General features: G+C 38.2%; 2 protein-coding genes across 4 annotated transcripts; both read right to left on the bottom strand.

The window, feature by feature from the left end:
* Window positions 1-766: 766 nt before the first annotated feature.
* On the bottom strand, window positions 767-7,855 carry LOC116733488 (protein FAM111A-like). 2 transcript variants are annotated; one of them, XM_032584342.1, is made up of 7 exons: window positions 7,783-7,855; window positions 4,435-4,532; window positions 4,249-4,282; window positions 4,087-4,160; window positions 3,907-3,966; window positions 3,564-3,614; window positions 767-3,459 (listed from the first exon to the last, which is right to left on the bottom strand). In XM_032584342.1, exons 4-7 carry the CDS (start codon window positions 4,153-4,155, stop codon window positions 1,573-1,575), a joined length of 2,067 nt encoding a protein of 688 aa, XP_032440233.1. In that variant the 5' UTR covers window positions 4,156-4,160; window positions 4,249-4,282; window positions 4,435-4,532; window positions 7,783-7,855; the 3' UTR covers window positions 767-1,572. The 2 variants fall into 2 exon arrangements, with proteins under 2 accessions (XP_032440233.1, XP_032440232.1); XM_032584341.1 differs by having other exon boundaries at window positions 7,632-7,842.
* Window positions 7,856-9,926: 2,071 nt separating this feature from the next.
* rnf175 (ring finger protein 175) lies at window positions 9,927-15,266 on the bottom strand. 2 transcript variants are annotated; one of them, XM_032583561.1, is made up of 9 exons: window positions 15,137-15,266; window positions 14,759-14,796; window positions 14,535-14,676; window positions 13,658-13,812; window positions 12,652-12,759; window positions 11,996-12,116; window positions 11,593-11,726; window positions 11,343-11,453; window positions 9,927-10,709 (listed from the first exon to the last, which is right to left on the bottom strand). In XM_032583561.1, the coding sequence occupies exons 1-9, from the start codon at window positions 15,155-15,157 to the stop codon at window positions 10,589-10,591; spliced, it is 951 nt and encodes a 316-aa protein (XP_032439452.1). In that variant the 5' UTR covers window positions 15,158-15,266; the 3' UTR covers window positions 9,927-10,588. The 2 variants fall into 2 exon arrangements, with proteins under 2 accessions (XP_032439452.1, XP_032439453.1); XM_032583562.1 differs by having other exon boundaries at window positions 11,352-11,453; window positions 15,137-15,265.
* Between the last annotated feature and the right edge of the window lie 70 nt (window positions 15,267-15,336).

Raw genomic sequence — 15,336 nt, 5'->3', positions numbered from 1 at the left:
GCTATCTTCTATGTTGGATTGTTTTCTGAGGAAAGTGACCTGCTGCACCTGCTACCTTCTGTTTGCTTGTATTGCAACACCTGAACACACGAAGCTTTTAGCACCGGTTCCTTCTAGTTAATGTGTTTATCTTGGTTCTGTTTGGTAAGAAATTTCTGAATTAACAACTAAACATAATTTACCAATAAAAGGAGCAAATCATAGATATTTTGCAGTTATTTTTCAGAAAATATATTAAAAAACAATCAACGTGTCGCCGTAGAAAATTTATGTTAACATCTATAGTATTCCAATTATATTTCTACAAAAGGTCCTCTGTAGGTCTTAAATGATATAGTAAGTTAATAGTTACTTACTTACTGCATGTCTCTATTTCTGGGTTTTCACTTTCACTTGAACTGCAGCAGCTCCAAAAACAGTTAAAATGATTTAGAGAAAACTTTTCTTCTTTAAAAGCCAGCACAGACCAGCTGTAGTACTCAGATCCTCCACCAGAGGGCAGAATGAAGGGTTATAATTAGACTCAGCAGTAAAGAAACATCAGAAATAATCTGTTCTGTTCTGAGACACACTGGATTATATCTGGAGTTTGTGAGACTATTTCTGTGTGAATCACAGCTCAGAGTAAAAAAGGTTTAACTAACGACGGTTCCTCTAAAGATGTTCTGGTTCTGGACTTCTGAAAGTCCAAAGGAAACCTCTGGAAAATCTTCAGAAAATCTGGAACAATGAATTGTTGCTGTGCAAATAAAATAATCTAGTATTGATTTTAAAAAGTGGAAGTCATTATATTGTTTATTTTGGGGTAACACATGACAGAAACATCAGCAATAAAACATTACAGAAACCAAGACATGTACATTTAAAGTACAGCGTATGAAACCTGATTATTAACTAAAAACAGCTGAAGGCATATTCAAAGCAACTCAATAAAAAACATTATTATCATAATGTAGTCAAATGACGTACAGTACAATTTAATAATCATTATAACAGAAAGCACTCAGAGTCAGTTAATCATACTTTAACATTTAAGAAAAGTTTTATCTGATTCATACATCCCACATTAATCTGGATCCTACAGATATCTCTGGATTATTATAAAACAGAACCAAAACATTTCTTTAAATGGATCAGAATAGTCAGAGCAAAGGGAATATTTGTTACAACACATTTCTACTTGATTAATAAAAATAATCCAGTTCCAGAAAACATCCAACATTCAGACTAAATTTAATAAAACCTTTTTTATGTGGCCCTCTAGATTCACTAAGTGTCCTTAAATATTATGTTGTCAATTAAATCAATGCAGTTTTAATGTTTACTGCCAAATTACATCAATCAGTCCATTCAGTTTCTTGAGAATTGTCATGCAAATTCAACAAATCCCCACACTTGTTTGGGATTGGGATTTTATTACAGATTTTTTATCAAAAATTGTCAAAAACTTTATGACTTGTACTAAACTGATGCCTCAGTCTTAACTGATGTCAGATTATAGTCCATGATCCATATAAAACATAACATTTACCGTAAAAAATATGCTATTTCTCTTGACATCTAATTTAAACACTAACTTTGCTCCATTTCCTCCTCAGGAATGAATTGTTCTCCTGTTTCATCTGTTCTCCTCTGATTCTCCACACAGAGAGTCTGATCTTTAGTTTGTTTCAGTCCAACAATGATCTCCTTAAGGTATCCGTTTCCCTGTGCTTCATTCATAATTCTCTCCAACAAATCCTCCCTACCAGCTTTATGGAGTTCTTCCAGAAGCTTTTTGAATACATCAAGCAGTGGGTAGCAAAACTCCATAACACTGTGACCAGGAATTACCTTGTCATAGAAAAATCCACCAGAGTGCAAACCAAACACCCGTCCAGAAGCATCAAACACTGGGGAGCCAGAGGAGCCATGATACATGAAGCTGTTGTAGGTCACACACTTCTCTGCAGAGGGATCTCTTTTGATCTGATAATTAGTTGAGCAGACAATAAAAGGTTCATAGGACCCTAAATTCTCCTTGACCCTCTGCTCCGTGTCCTTGTTCCTGATGATACATGTAATGTCCATTTTCTTCACTCCTCCTGCTGGATGACCAATAATACAAGCCCCACTATCATAAACAGGTAGAGGTACTGGACCAAATATCTTCAGGAGACCTCGGTGTTTTTCCTTTAGCTCTTCTAGATCAGGGATTTGGATGAGCTCTAACAGAGCAAAATCTAAATCCTCACTTTCACCAACTAGTGTAGCCTGATATTTCATCCCTGGTTTATTTTCAAAATTGAACTCTGCAGTAATATTCAAATAGTTCCTCCAGTTATTTATTTCCACCCAAGGTTTAAACAAGTGGGCATTGGTTAGAACAAAGTTGTCAAACAGAACAAAGCCTGTGCCCTTCACAGTTTTATTTAACTCAGTTAAACCTGAATTATTCTTCTCCTCTATGATCAAAAGACAAATGGACTTGCTGAGCTCCAGCAGCTCTCTCACAGTGTGAACTTCACTAAAGGAATTCTGGATCTTTCCAAAGTTCTCCTTTTTCAGTTTCAGGGTTTTGTCAAAGGAACGACCAGTAAATCTCATCTCCATCCAGGATTTTAGTTGTGGAAACTGGTTCCGCAGAAGGTCATTGATCTCATTAAGGTCAATTTTAATCTTTAATTCTTCTATTGCTGCCTTTATACTGACACCCTTTTGTCTTGCATGCTCTAGAACTGTTACAGTTTGACTCGTCTTCTGTACTTTGGTTGATCCAGAAGCATCTCCCTCCTGCTGCTGCTCATGGCTGGTCTGTTGTTTTGGGTCTTGCTCTTGAACTACTTGTGATGGATTTGTTGCTTTTGTTTTTTCTTCCTTCGGAAGATTTATTTGGAATTTCTTCCCATCTAGGTTGTCAACTATTTCTGTAGAGTTTGTAAGGGCTTCAGCCTCGTCTTCAGACAAATTGAAGTTTCTGAGACCGTCAACAAAGCGACCGTCCCGTCTTAAAACATCTTCCACTGTCATCCCTTTTGCCCCATAAACACAGAAATACCTAAATCGCGTAAGAATGCTGTTACATCTAAAAATGAGATTTGTTTTAGTTTTGGTGTTTTCTCCTCCTTCTTTATCTATGAAGAAAACAAAATACTCTCCCTTTAGGAGAGCTCTGGCCTCTTCTGGCTGTTTCTCAACAACTTTAGCTGATGTAGTTATTGTGAGAGTCTCTTCGTCCTTCACACAAGAACAAGGAAAATGTGTTGCAACAATGTGGGAATTATTTCCTTTACCTGATCTAATGATGATGTTTTCGTCTGATATTTTTGTTTTCTGTGATTTCTTTATATATTTGTTATATTCTTTGGGTTTCTCTGATTTTATTGTCTGAAGAACAGTACCTGGTTTCTTACAGTAAACCATGTGTTCTCTACCATCTGAGCCAAATTTGACTATGAAGTTATGATTATGGTCATCCAGCTGTAAATAAAGTAAACAATAAAAGTCAGAAAATTTAATATTAACAATAGATTAATGTAGTGAAATGATGCAAATGAAATGAAGGAAATGACAAAAACACAAACCTCTGCAGCTCCATCTTCTTCCATCCTTTCTTCCTTCACCGTTGGATTCATCTGTAAAAAAGAAAACAAAATAAGCCACATGGGCCTGATCCATTATAAATATTTATTTCATATAAATATGTTCAATTCTTTAAATATGTGAAATATGTAGGTCTATAAAAGGTTCTTAATACATCTCTATTTTTCTGTATATCATGACACATTACAGTTAAACAGAACAAACATGAGTGATGAAATTCTGTGACTGAAAGCAGCACCTGAACATCCAGACCAAACTTCATGAGTTATGTTTTATAATTAGAAAGTTTAGACTGAACAGTTAAACCATGAGCCTGTAGCTCACCTCATTCTCTGAAACTTTAGGTTTTTTTCTGTTTCTGCTGCTGGAACTACCAGGAACATCCTGTAAAGTAGATGGAAATAAATCTCCATGCAGTTATTTAACATCCCGACACAGTTATAAATGAAACATAATGATCACTAATCAGTGAGTAAAGAAGATTGTCATCAACTCAGGTCTTACATCTTGCTTTGTGAGAAAGTCTCGTATATCTTGATTGTTTTCTTCCATCTTTGGTTTCTTTGGAGCCATTGTTTCTGCCAACACAGTGATAAAGTTTTGATAAAGAATCTGTTAACTGAAATATAAACTATTCTATCACCATCATGAAGGAAAATTACTCACCTTTAGCTTCTAGTGAACAAGTGGACTAAACTCTCTGCAACACACATTAAATATTAATTTAAAAAAAAATCTATCTGTTCCATTGATGCTAAAAATCAAGTTAGGTTTTAAAGCACCAAATAAACCAGATTTGTCTCTATATTATTCCAGTTGTTTGATTAAAGCATGAGGTCACTTCTATCTTACCTGAGTGAAGGTTGTGACCGTTTCACCCTGATGTTTTAGTAACGGCTGTAAAATGAATGACCTCAGGGGGCAATGAAAACACCTGGAACCTTGACTCACTGCAGACACAGGAGTAAGAAACTGGTTATTTTACTCAACAAGTGGAAAGTAACGTAATTATGTAGGATTGAAGTTTTTATTTTCATATTTGTCTGAACTCTAATTTGAAGCTAAAACAGCAGCTACAGCCTAAAAGTACATTATTTATTTATTCATTATGACATATTGTAGAAAACACCAAAAGATTTGCAGTCATGATTTGTTAAAGTAGGGCTGCACAGTGGTGCAGTCGGTAGCACTGTTGCCTTGCAGCCAGAAGGTCCTGGGTTCTTTCTGCATGGAGTTTGCATGTTCTCTCTGGGCATGGGTGGGTTCTCTCCGGGTACTCCGGCTTCCTCCCACAGTCCAAAACCATGACTGTTAGGGTAACTGGTCTTTCTAAATTCTCCCAAGGTGTGTGTGTGTGCATGGTTGTGTGTCCTGTGGCAGACTGGCAACCTGTCCAGGTGACCCCGCCTCTCACCCGGAACATTCGCTGGAGAGGCACCAGCACCTCCTGACCCCTCTAAGGGACAAGGGTGGTAGAAAATGGATGGATTTATTAAAGATTTCTTTAAAAAGATTGTTCAGTAAACAAAGTAAAGGGATATGGAGTTAAATTTGTTTCACAATTATTCATTTTAAAAAACCTAATGTCAATTTAAAAAAAAAAAAAATTGTGATCATAACTTTTGGAACTGGAAATGGTTTTTTTTTAAAACAAAAACATGTTCGTTTATGTATTTACTATATGTATTTTTTATTAAAATCACTCAATTTTGTCTCATGAAGTAAAGACTTATTTGCAAAACATAAGCTTTTATTTGGGCTTCTCAAACTTTTGCTTGCAATTCTTAGTTTCTGTATCATTACAGTTCAGTTTTATGTTTTTTATTGACATTAAGTTTTTTTGACTGAATAATTCCATCCATCCATTTACTAACACCCTTGTCCCTAGTGGGGTCAGGTGGGGTGCAAGTGCCTCTCCAGTGAAAGTTTCGGGCGAAAGGCGGGGTCATCTAGACAGGTCGCCAGTCTGTCGCAGGGCAACACAGAGACAGACAGGACACACAACCAGCACACACACACTCACACCTAGGGAAAATTTAGAGAGACCAATTAACCTGATAGTTATGTTTTTGGACTGTGGGAGGAAGCCGGAGTACACGAAGAGAACCCACCATGCAGAAAGACCCCAGGCTGGGAATCAAACCCAGGACCTTCTTGCTGCAAGACAACAGTGCTACCAACTGCGCCACTGCCAATTGTGAAACAAATTTATCTCCATAAAAGTATGTATTTTCCAAGAACATGAAGACAGAGATCTTCATTTGGCAGCTAGCATACTCCCAAATGAGAAAGATCTAGCTTCAGCTGAGAGTTTCAACCAATGGCCCATTTAATTTGGGAAATCTAATCTTTAAATTTTTGACATATAGTAATATAAGAATAAATGTTAATTTGAAAAATTATAGATTATTAACAACAATCTTGAAAATAATGAGCTAAAGTCAAATATTCCACATTCAAAATGAATAACTGAAAATCTAATGAAGGGGGAACATTTTTATGTTCCCACCTGGCTGAGTTTATTCAGCACACACCCAGTTCCTGTAAATATGTAACGCTGAGTCACTGTAAATATGTGCAGTTCCTGCCAATGTCCTCATAGGTGGGAAGAGATAAAAAAAGTGAATGACATCTATGTTAGACACCTTTCTGCCCCTCCTCCTCCCAGCCCATTATGTAAATGTCAGTTTTTATTGGTAAATGTTCCAGCACTGAGAATAAGCGAGGACCAACAAAGGGTGTGGTAACTGCATTAAATGTGACTCACCCTGAGCAAGTATAAAAAATGACATGCATCACATGGTAAGTCAAGCTTCCCTGCTGAGCTGAAGGTTACACAACAATACTTTTGGAAGGTAACTATTAAAATTATTTGCTTTTAGTGCGACTTTGAATATTGCAGAAGCAGGGATTACGTGATTGGGTTGCACACAGTTCAATTAATCATCTATTAAACTAGTTTTATAAGCCCGCCAGGCTTATAATATACATCTCCCTGATATTATTAAAATAGGCTTCTGTTTAACAACAAACCAGACATAGACAATATGAACAAAGCTGCATTTGATCAAGCATGTCTTAGCCAGTATTCAGACAACGGTTTCTTAATAAATAGAAGAAGTAACTCTTGGGTATGATGAAGTATTAGGGCCATTGTAGGTTTGAGGGAGATAAATAATTGGCCAAAACAGAGTATAATTACACACACACACACACACAAAGAATGTAAGAAATTCAATGTGCTAAAAATGCTCAACAAAGGCCATTTCCATTTTATTGTCCCCATGTTAACCACCTTCAATATTATCCATCTTAAAATGCTGCAAAATAAAAAATAAAAAAATACAGCAAATAAAACAATTTGTCAAAATCTATGAACCTAATTAAATCTAAATTTGCAGAGATTTGAAAATCATCGGGATTTATACAAAAAGGGCAGACTTATTCTTTCAAATGTACAAATAAAATTAAAGCGGTCTTTTAAAAACTGTATTAGTAGAGAAAAAGAAAAAAAAAACATGCTATAAAGCTCTGATGGAGGCTGTGTGACTCAAACAGCTCACATGCTCAGCTTTTGAGTCATACTGGGAGGGTTTTAAGATCTCAGTAAGAGCGGGAATTAAGCTCTTACTAGCGCTGTTCAACCACTTTATGGCACCCCAATAAGGGCGCTATAACTTAGTAAGGCGTCTACTTGCCATATAAAAAACTGAAACTGATTTTCATTTTTCCCCTATTAGAGTGAATGACTCATACACCTAAAGTTGCATTTTACAGGGGGGTTTGAACTAACTATCCAAAAATGTATTAATGTTCTGCAAAATAGAGGAACCGCCTTTTACTGTAGCTCCAAAGGAAGCTACAGATCAGAAGCTAACTTCGATGCTGTCTGGTTGTCCCTCCTGTTTAGTAACTTCACACCACTGAGTGTATAAGCAATTAATTACATCAACAGAAGTTCGCCATTTACATAAATTACATAAATTTCCCATTTTAAATTTAACATTACTTTTTTTTACCATGTTGTTAAACACTTGACCATTACTTACGGAGCTTTTCTGCCCGTGGAAACTGTTGTTCGTTTTAGATGTACAATAAAAAGTGAGGAAAACACCATAAACAACCGGAAGGAAGGATACCGACAGTGGAGGAAGAGGTCCGAGAGGATTTATGATTGTTAACCGGCAGACATTAACCCACCAGTGGGTGTTCAGTCCCGCTCTCTGTTTTCTCTCCTGCGACACTGACCTGCTAGGGAATTTATAAAATGGCGCCGTGTTCCAGCGCCAATCGACGACTACCACGTAGTAATATGGTGCATTCAATTACAACTAGGAATTCTAAAACTGAAACGAACAAACATAAATTTTAAATCAAAATTTTACATAATCCGTTTACAGGGTTTTCTTTTCGTTTGCTAGTTTCGTGTATGTTCAGCAAAGTTAATTTTCCCCACACCGTCAAATAAATCCAAGTTGCGAATCCAAGTTGTATGTTTCCTGTTTCTGATTTTATTTGAACTCAACCTGGAATGGTTGCCTTCCAGTCCACGAAAACTTTCTAGAGTAATTTCGCTTTTTTGATAGATTCATAAGATTGTTGGACTAAACTGTAAGTTTAACTGCATGTATTTCATATCACATGCAAATGAAACATTTAAAACAAGCAGACCTGAAAACACCTTTTAGGAGTAACCAGAACCATTTGCAGATTTTTTCCAGCTTGACAACAGTGAAAAAGATGATGCTGCAAATTTATCTAAAAAGGGAACCCCTGAGTACGACCGCCTGGGAAAGTTAAAGCCTCTGCACACCAAGATGAGAGAAGCTTGTCGCCAGCATTTTCATCCAGGCCAAGAAATTGCCATAGATGAAAGAATGGTTGCCTCCAAAGCCAGGGTTTTCTTCAGGCAACATATGAAGGCAAATCTGTGAAGTGGGGTTTCAAACTTTTTGTTTTAGTCAATTCCAGTAACAGCTACACCTGGGATTACTTTATTTATGAAGGAAAGACTGACCCCAAAAGAGACAAAGGCTTAACCCATGACGCAGCTTTTGAATACAAAAACTTGGGGTCTGGATACAAGCTGTATGTAAACAACTTTTACACAAGTCCAGCCCTCTTTGCTGACCTCCTCGAAAAGAAAATCTGGGCATGTGGCACAATCAAAGCAAACAGAAAAGGGTTCCCAAAAACAACTGAAAATGCATTGGACAGGAAGTCGGAGTGTGGCAGCATCCGCTGGATCCGGAAGGACTCTGTCCTTTTTGTCCAGTGGAGAGACACCAGGGACGTCTGTCTGTGTTCTGCTTTGCACACAGCACATGCAGGGGACACGGCTGGCAGGAACGTCAAAGACAGAGATGGAAGATGGACCAGGAAAGAGATTCTGGTTCCCCCAGCTGTGAGGGACTACAGTCGGTATGTATCCTGCAAAATGTTTGGCTGAGTTTTATGGGTACAATCAGTGGCACACTCAGAAAACGTAATCTGGCCGAGATTACATGTAACCCAGACCCTCAACCCAGAGACGGAAGTTTTAAATTGTGTTGAGTGATATATATATATATATATATATATCTTACAATCTATTTAAGAAAAAACAGAACTGCACTGAATGGAAGAAAATTCCCATTTTTAAATTGTTTTTTAAAGGAAAATTATATTTTAAAAAAAAACAAAACAAAAAAAACAAAGAAAGTGCTAGAATAGATGTCTAGGATTTTTCTTTTAATTTTTTACCTCAAAGAAGATTTATTGTCCCAATGTTAAGGGAAACTTTTGTCACTGTTCCAATGTCTCTAAACAAAAATGTTGATTGTGATAATGAAGTATTTTGTTAAGTACAATGTTTGGCAAAAATTTTATTCCAAGTCTTTTGGATCTTTGAAGCTTAAATATGAAAAAGTATAGATGAAGGCGAAACTGGCCATGAGTTTACTTGGTCTCGGATCCCGTTATCGCTCACCTCTAGTTAGCAGATGCTAAAATGGCGCCGTGTGTCGAGCGCCAATCGACAACAAATACGTAGTTATATGGTGCATTCAATTACAACTAGGAATTCTAAAACTCGAACGAACAAACATCCCTTCAGGTTACTGTTTTTTATGTCTGTTTGCTAGTTTCGTGGATGTTCAGCAAAGTTAATTTTCTCCACACCGTCAAACTAGAGGTGCGAATCCAAGTTGCTGTAAATGTTCTGTTTCTGATTTTGTTTGAACTCAACCGGCAATGGTTGCCTACAACATAACCACAACAAAAAATACTCGCCATCAAACAATATATATATGTTGGACTAAACTGTAGGTTTAACTGCATGCGTTTCATATCATGTACACTTTGAAAATATTTCAGAATTATTTATTAAATACAAAGTCAGATTCAGCAGAGGTTTTGGCAATTAAATATTTCATTTGACAAAACGGACATTTTTGACACTTTAAAATCAAACTTCTGTATTTTTCAGAGAACTACTCATTCTCTGAGTTGATGGTTTAGGACAAACAAACCAATAATTTACCTGTGAAATTAACTTAAATGGACAATATTTAAATAAAACAGGAGCGCCAAATGAAACGTCTAAAACAAGCAGACCTGAAAACAAACAGCTTTTAGGAGTAACCAGAACCATTTTAACAGAAGTCCTTATGTAAACACTGTGCAAAGAGCTTTAGATAAATAAAGCAGAAACTCATAACTGGAGTCAAACAATCCAGCAGCAAAGAGTGTGCAAATAAAACCCAATTAAATCTAGATAATACAAGATGAATTGGTGTTTCATTTAAACAAAACCTGACTGCAAGAAGCAGTTTAAAAATACTGGATCTGTGCCTGAAGTTTCCTTTGTGCTGGCAGCAGCTTGATTTTGCAGCAACCTCTGGAGTTAAAGTTGCAGCCCAGAAGAATTAATCCTGCAGGAAATTCAGCAAGAGTTCAAAACAGCGGCCTGAAGCAGTCCTTTGTGGCGCCGACTGCAGATAATCCTGTAGCGGTGTTCCTCAGGGCTCTACTCCAGGCCCAGAGAGAAGTTTATTCCATGAACGATGCCGATGATGATGGGTTGCCAGGCGACTAAATACCGCAGCCAGTCGAGCAGCTGGCCGTACAAAACGTGGGTTTTCTCCCAGCTGGAAGCAGAAGGAATTAAGGAGAACGGCACAGAATACCGCTGGTCCACTACATCAGAATTAGAAGATTCCTCAGTTTTTATGAAAGCAAGAACAGACTGAAAGTTTTTTATCTTCAGGGTATCAAGCTTTTAAAGTCAATGTGCTTTAAGCTTTTGTGCAGCTATTAATGCAAATGACAAACGTATTTATTATTCTTACTTTATGTGACTTTTAAAAATATATATATTGTTGAAGGAAACTTCTGGAATACAACTTTCATTGCCCATTTTTCATGTTCAAACTCCTGTGGTCATGTCATACTGTATTTATGGCATGAAGTTTATTTTGATTTCATATCAATGCTCTCAGGACTCACTCCACACAACCAGAGGTTTCATGAACGTTACTCAGTAAAATGTACCTCTTAATGTCCGCCATCAGTCTTATACCAGATAAGTGACGTTTTCCATTAATTTTTTTGTTTCTTAACTAAATTATATTGTGTTTTTACATTAGAAGTTATTTTGGGTTGTACAGATTTATTTTTGCTAATGTTAAATTATTGAAGCTTTAGGTTTTTGGAGGGAAAACACTTTTTGCTCCAGAATTATGTTATAATTCGTGCCACAAAACATAAGCAAAAAAAAAAACCAAGGATACGGGTTGTTCATCATCCTCTTCAGGTCCACCTTCTCGTTGCAGTAAGGACACGTCTGCTTCTTACCCACAATGCACCAGCCCCGGATGCAAAACTCATGGAATCTGGCGGAGAGTCTGTGAGTTAAGGATGCAACAGGAATGGCTGACAGGCTCCACATGGAGAGAAGGAGCGTTTCCTGACCCGGAGTCACGGTCCTAAGAGAAAAGCCTGATGCAGGGAGAAACGAGAGCAGCAGGATACATGTGACCACAGGAGAGCTGGAAGGTGTCTTCTATAAATCCCTCCTCCTCCACCTCCACCAGGATCCTCTGACCGCACACGGCACAGATGCCTCCGCTCAGGCTCCTGCTGGGCATGCCGCCCTTGTTGTAGTACTGAAGGCAAACAGATGGGTGATTTTTTAGTGTTATACAAATAAGACAATCAAAGTAATAACCAGAACAGGATATGGAGTTACATACATTTTTCTCTAAACATTTATAGATAAATAAAATGTGTTGATCCTGCAAGCTTGAAGTAATTTTTGTTATTTTCTGCAGAATTTTCTGCATTTAGAGTAAATATTAACTCAGACTGGACGGTTTTGTGCATTAAAACCATGTTGGGTTGCAGTGAAATGGTCTCTGCTGAAGGCTTCCTTTACCCCGATCGTAGAAGCCATGTAGTCAGAGCAGATTTCTGCAAAGTCTCGGCCCATGACGCCGTAGTAGAGACCATAAAACAGCATGATGACGCCCACGTCCATGGAGTCCTCCGCCTTGATCCTGCACAGGCAAACAAACAAGAGCAAAACAAAATGTTTGAAAATAGAGTTAAAACTCACATTTCTTTATTTACATGTATATTTTTCATTCAAAATAACATAACCGTGCAGCTGTGGCTCTTTTTATTATATTTGTACAAATAATAAACAAGGAAAACAAACACAGTAAGGTTCTTTTGTAAGGGTTTGTTTCCATTTCACTCAAATTTTAGGATTTTATGTAGTTTTTAGAACATTGTGCACATTACTGTAAAAACATGAACCTTATACTGGTAAAATGGTTGCAAGATGTTTTTATCTACATGCACCAGAATGAAAATGTTAGTGAGTAAATGGTAAAATCAATGTGTCATGTTGCAAATCAAAGACCAATCATGTCAATTTAACAAAATGTGAAAACTACTACATTAATAAAGCATTATTAATCTGTCCTTTAGGAAATGAAAGAAGGAATCATGTTTATTTTCATACATTTAAATAACACCAACACCTCTGATGCTGGACGTCTGTTTGTGTTGGGTTGTGACTGAGCTGACCTGAAGAAGACGTTGAAGCCGAACATGGTGAACATGATGGCCAGGTAGCCCAGGACGCCCACAGCGTAACTCAGCTTGTAGATCAACAGGAACCACTTGTAGACCATCCTGGAGAGGAAACACAAACACAGCGAATAAAAACAATTCAAGACATCAACAAAGAGATCCATGTTTATTCAGGTTTCACAAGTAAAACAAAGAATTTGATGTTTCACATTTTAAAAGAGAAAATCTTCCTTTTGAAACTGTTGGAACTCAAAACCAAAATGTCTCACACAGAAACCAGTAAAACCTTAAACAAACTTCCATCATGATCAGGAGCTTTGCTCTTTTTTATTCAATTCAAAGAAACTTTATCTAAATGTCATAACTTGTATTATTCAAATATCTTCAAACAGCAAATCTGAAGAGGCCTCTGACTAAAGAATGTTGCTATTATAGCTACCAGCTCTATATTCAACAGTAAAATATCCAGGATCAACTGTTAGCAGCTCTGCTGATCCACCTCATTTGCTTTTGCTGCCCTTTTTAAACCTCTGTCTGGTTGTTTGGTTAGAAACTTGGAAGACATGGTTTAAACTTCCTCCTCTCTCTGCGTCCATCAAGTCTCCTTTTCACCACCTCTGGGATTTGGGGTCAGAGTTCAGGTATTATCTGAGGTTTTAAGATGCTAATCAGCTGCTCCAGGTTGTAAAAACAACACTTTGTTGCCACGGTTACACGTCCAAGCAACTGTCAGCAACTTTATTTCTTCCATCTGTGCCAGACATCTCTGTCTTTTTGTGTTTAGCTCTCATGTTCTACCAGCCAAGAAGAGCCTCGCTTTCAAGTATGGAAGCCGCAGCAGCCAAAATGCTGCAGAAACTACTTGAACTTCCTGATTATCATCATTTATTTATTTCTGACTAATTGTCAGCCAGGTTCTCCTCTTATTATTAAATCTGTATGATTAGTTTATTTGATCATTTGTAGTTTTTAGCTCTGGTTCTCTGAGTCGCCCTCCTACCTGGGGGTCCTGCAGGACAGCGGCTTTCGGGTGGCTCTGAAGATGATGTAGCTGGTGATGACGGAGAACATCCCCCACATGGACAGGAACCTCCACCAGTACAGCTTGATGGTGAAGTAAAGTGGAACCACCCACATCTGGACCAGAGTCACCAGCTGGAGGAAACGACAGAGCAGATCACAACTTCACTCCAAGTCCCAAATCTGGCAAAACTTTAGCTAAAAACCACCAACAGTTTTTACATCAATCTGGTTTTTAGGATGTTTAAAGGAAAGTTTGGATTTTTTAAAAGTGGATTTTGTTGAGAAGCCACCAGTTGTTCATTTCTGACCTTTGGTTTTATTGAAAGGAGTTTACAGATTACATAAGAACAGACCCTTGAGGTCACAGGCCCCATCTGGGTCAACTTTACAGTTTTGTAAAAAGTACTGTAAAGATTTCTTCCTGATGAACAGGGCAGTTTCCTCACCCTGAGGGCACCATGGTGAAACATGGTAGTGGCAGCATGATGCTGACATCATGCTTTTCCTCAGCAGTGGAAGCAGACATGAGCTATTTAGCAAAGATTAAACTAAATTACACTCTTAGCATATAAATATAGTAAGCATTGACTCGGGGGCTGAATATACAGGCATGCCACACTTTTCAGATTTTTAGTTGCAAAAAAAAAAAAAAAAAGAAGCATGTTTCAATTTTCTTGCACCTCACATTTATTAACTACTTCATGCTTGTATATCATGTAACAAAGTAAACTGAAGTTTGTGGCTGTGAGGAGACAAAACGTGGAAAAGTTTGTAAGAAAAGCCACCAGCTATGTTTGTGTTTCCATGGAGACAAGCTGAATTTGTCTGGATGAGTGGAATCAGATCGTGCTCACGTTGTAGGAGCGGTGATGCCTCTGCTTCCACTGCACCAGGACGATCTGAGCCACCACCAGCGTGGCGATGAGGATCAGCACCATCTCCGCATGCATGGCCTCATGACCCCGGTGCTTAATGTGCAGCCGCTCATGCTGCACCCTGCAGAGAGGAGGAGGAAGCTGGAGTCACAGCTGATGATGCCTTTCCCCACAGCATGATGAAGGGAGCTGCCACCACTCACCTCCAGTTCTCCCGGTGGGTCATCTTCAGCAGGTCGTCCTGAAATGAGACGCAAATAGCAGCAGCTGGGAGGTTTGAACTCTCTGGACATTTAAATGTAGGTCAACGCGACTCGGCCGCTCAGGTAAACAGCTGGAAACAGCCGGTACAACCCAACCAAACGTCATTTAGCGGCGGGTAGATGACATAAAAGCGGTTGAAACGTGTGTAATAACATCGCTGTAATGCCACGTCAAAACACCAGCAGTCAACAGCTAGTTAGCCTGTTAGCTTGGCAACAGTTATCCGCGCTCATTTCCGGTTTTTTTAAACGTAAAACATCAAACAGTTCGCAGTCAGACCAGAATAAAATACTGATATTTTAACAGTAACCACTGACCTGAGGCTGAACCCCCGCCATGGCCTCACCCTGTCCCCTTGTGGTGAAGACAAGCCGGCCGGCAGCGTTAGCGGCTACGAGCCCAGTGTACGCAAAGCCGTGAGGGACAATACGCACAACATCGCATTTTTTAAAATACCATTCCTAAATAAGCACGTTAAATATAAAATTTAAAACATAGATTTTACACTAGTAAAGCT

This window comes from Xiphophorus hellerii, chromosome 14 (genome assembly GCF_003331165.1).
Source record: "Xiphophorus hellerii strain 12219 chromosome 14, Xiphophorus_hellerii-4.1, whole genome shotgun sequence".
Classification (NCBI taxonomy): Eukaryota; Metazoa; Chordata; class Actinopteri; order Cyprinodontiformes; family Poeciliidae; genus Xiphophorus; species Xiphophorus hellerii.
The sequence above is the reverse complement of the archived record's forward strand: the minus strand, read 5'-3'. Positions and strand labels throughout refer to the sequence as shown.

Excerpts from the sequence above, each read along its gene's own strand:
- LOC116733488 (XM_032584342.1), bottom strand. The coding sequence starts at position 4,155 with ATGGCTCCAAAGAAACCAAAGATGGAAGAAAACAATCAAGATATACGA. Across the intron at positions 3,967-4,086 it reads ACTTTCTCACAAAGCAAGAT|GATGTTCCTGGTAGTTCCAG; the intron begins GTAAGACCTGAG and ends TCTACTTTACAG. Across the intron at positions 3,460-3,563 it reads AAGAAGATGGAGCTGCAGAG|CTGGATGACCATAATCATAA; the intron begins GTTTGTGTTTTT and ends CTTTATTTACAG.
- rnf175 (XM_032583561.1), bottom strand. The coding sequence starts at position 15,157 with ATGGCGGGGGTTCAGCCTCAG. Across the intron at positions 12,117-12,651 it reads GGCTTCAACGTCTTCTTCAG|GATCAAGGCGGAGGACTCCA; the intron begins GTCAGCTCAGTC and ends TTGCCTGTGCAG. Across the intron at positions 11,727-11,995 it reads ACATGGCTTCTACGATCGGG|TACTACAACAAGGGCGGCAT; the intron begins GTAAAGGAAGCC and ends GTTTGCCTTCAG.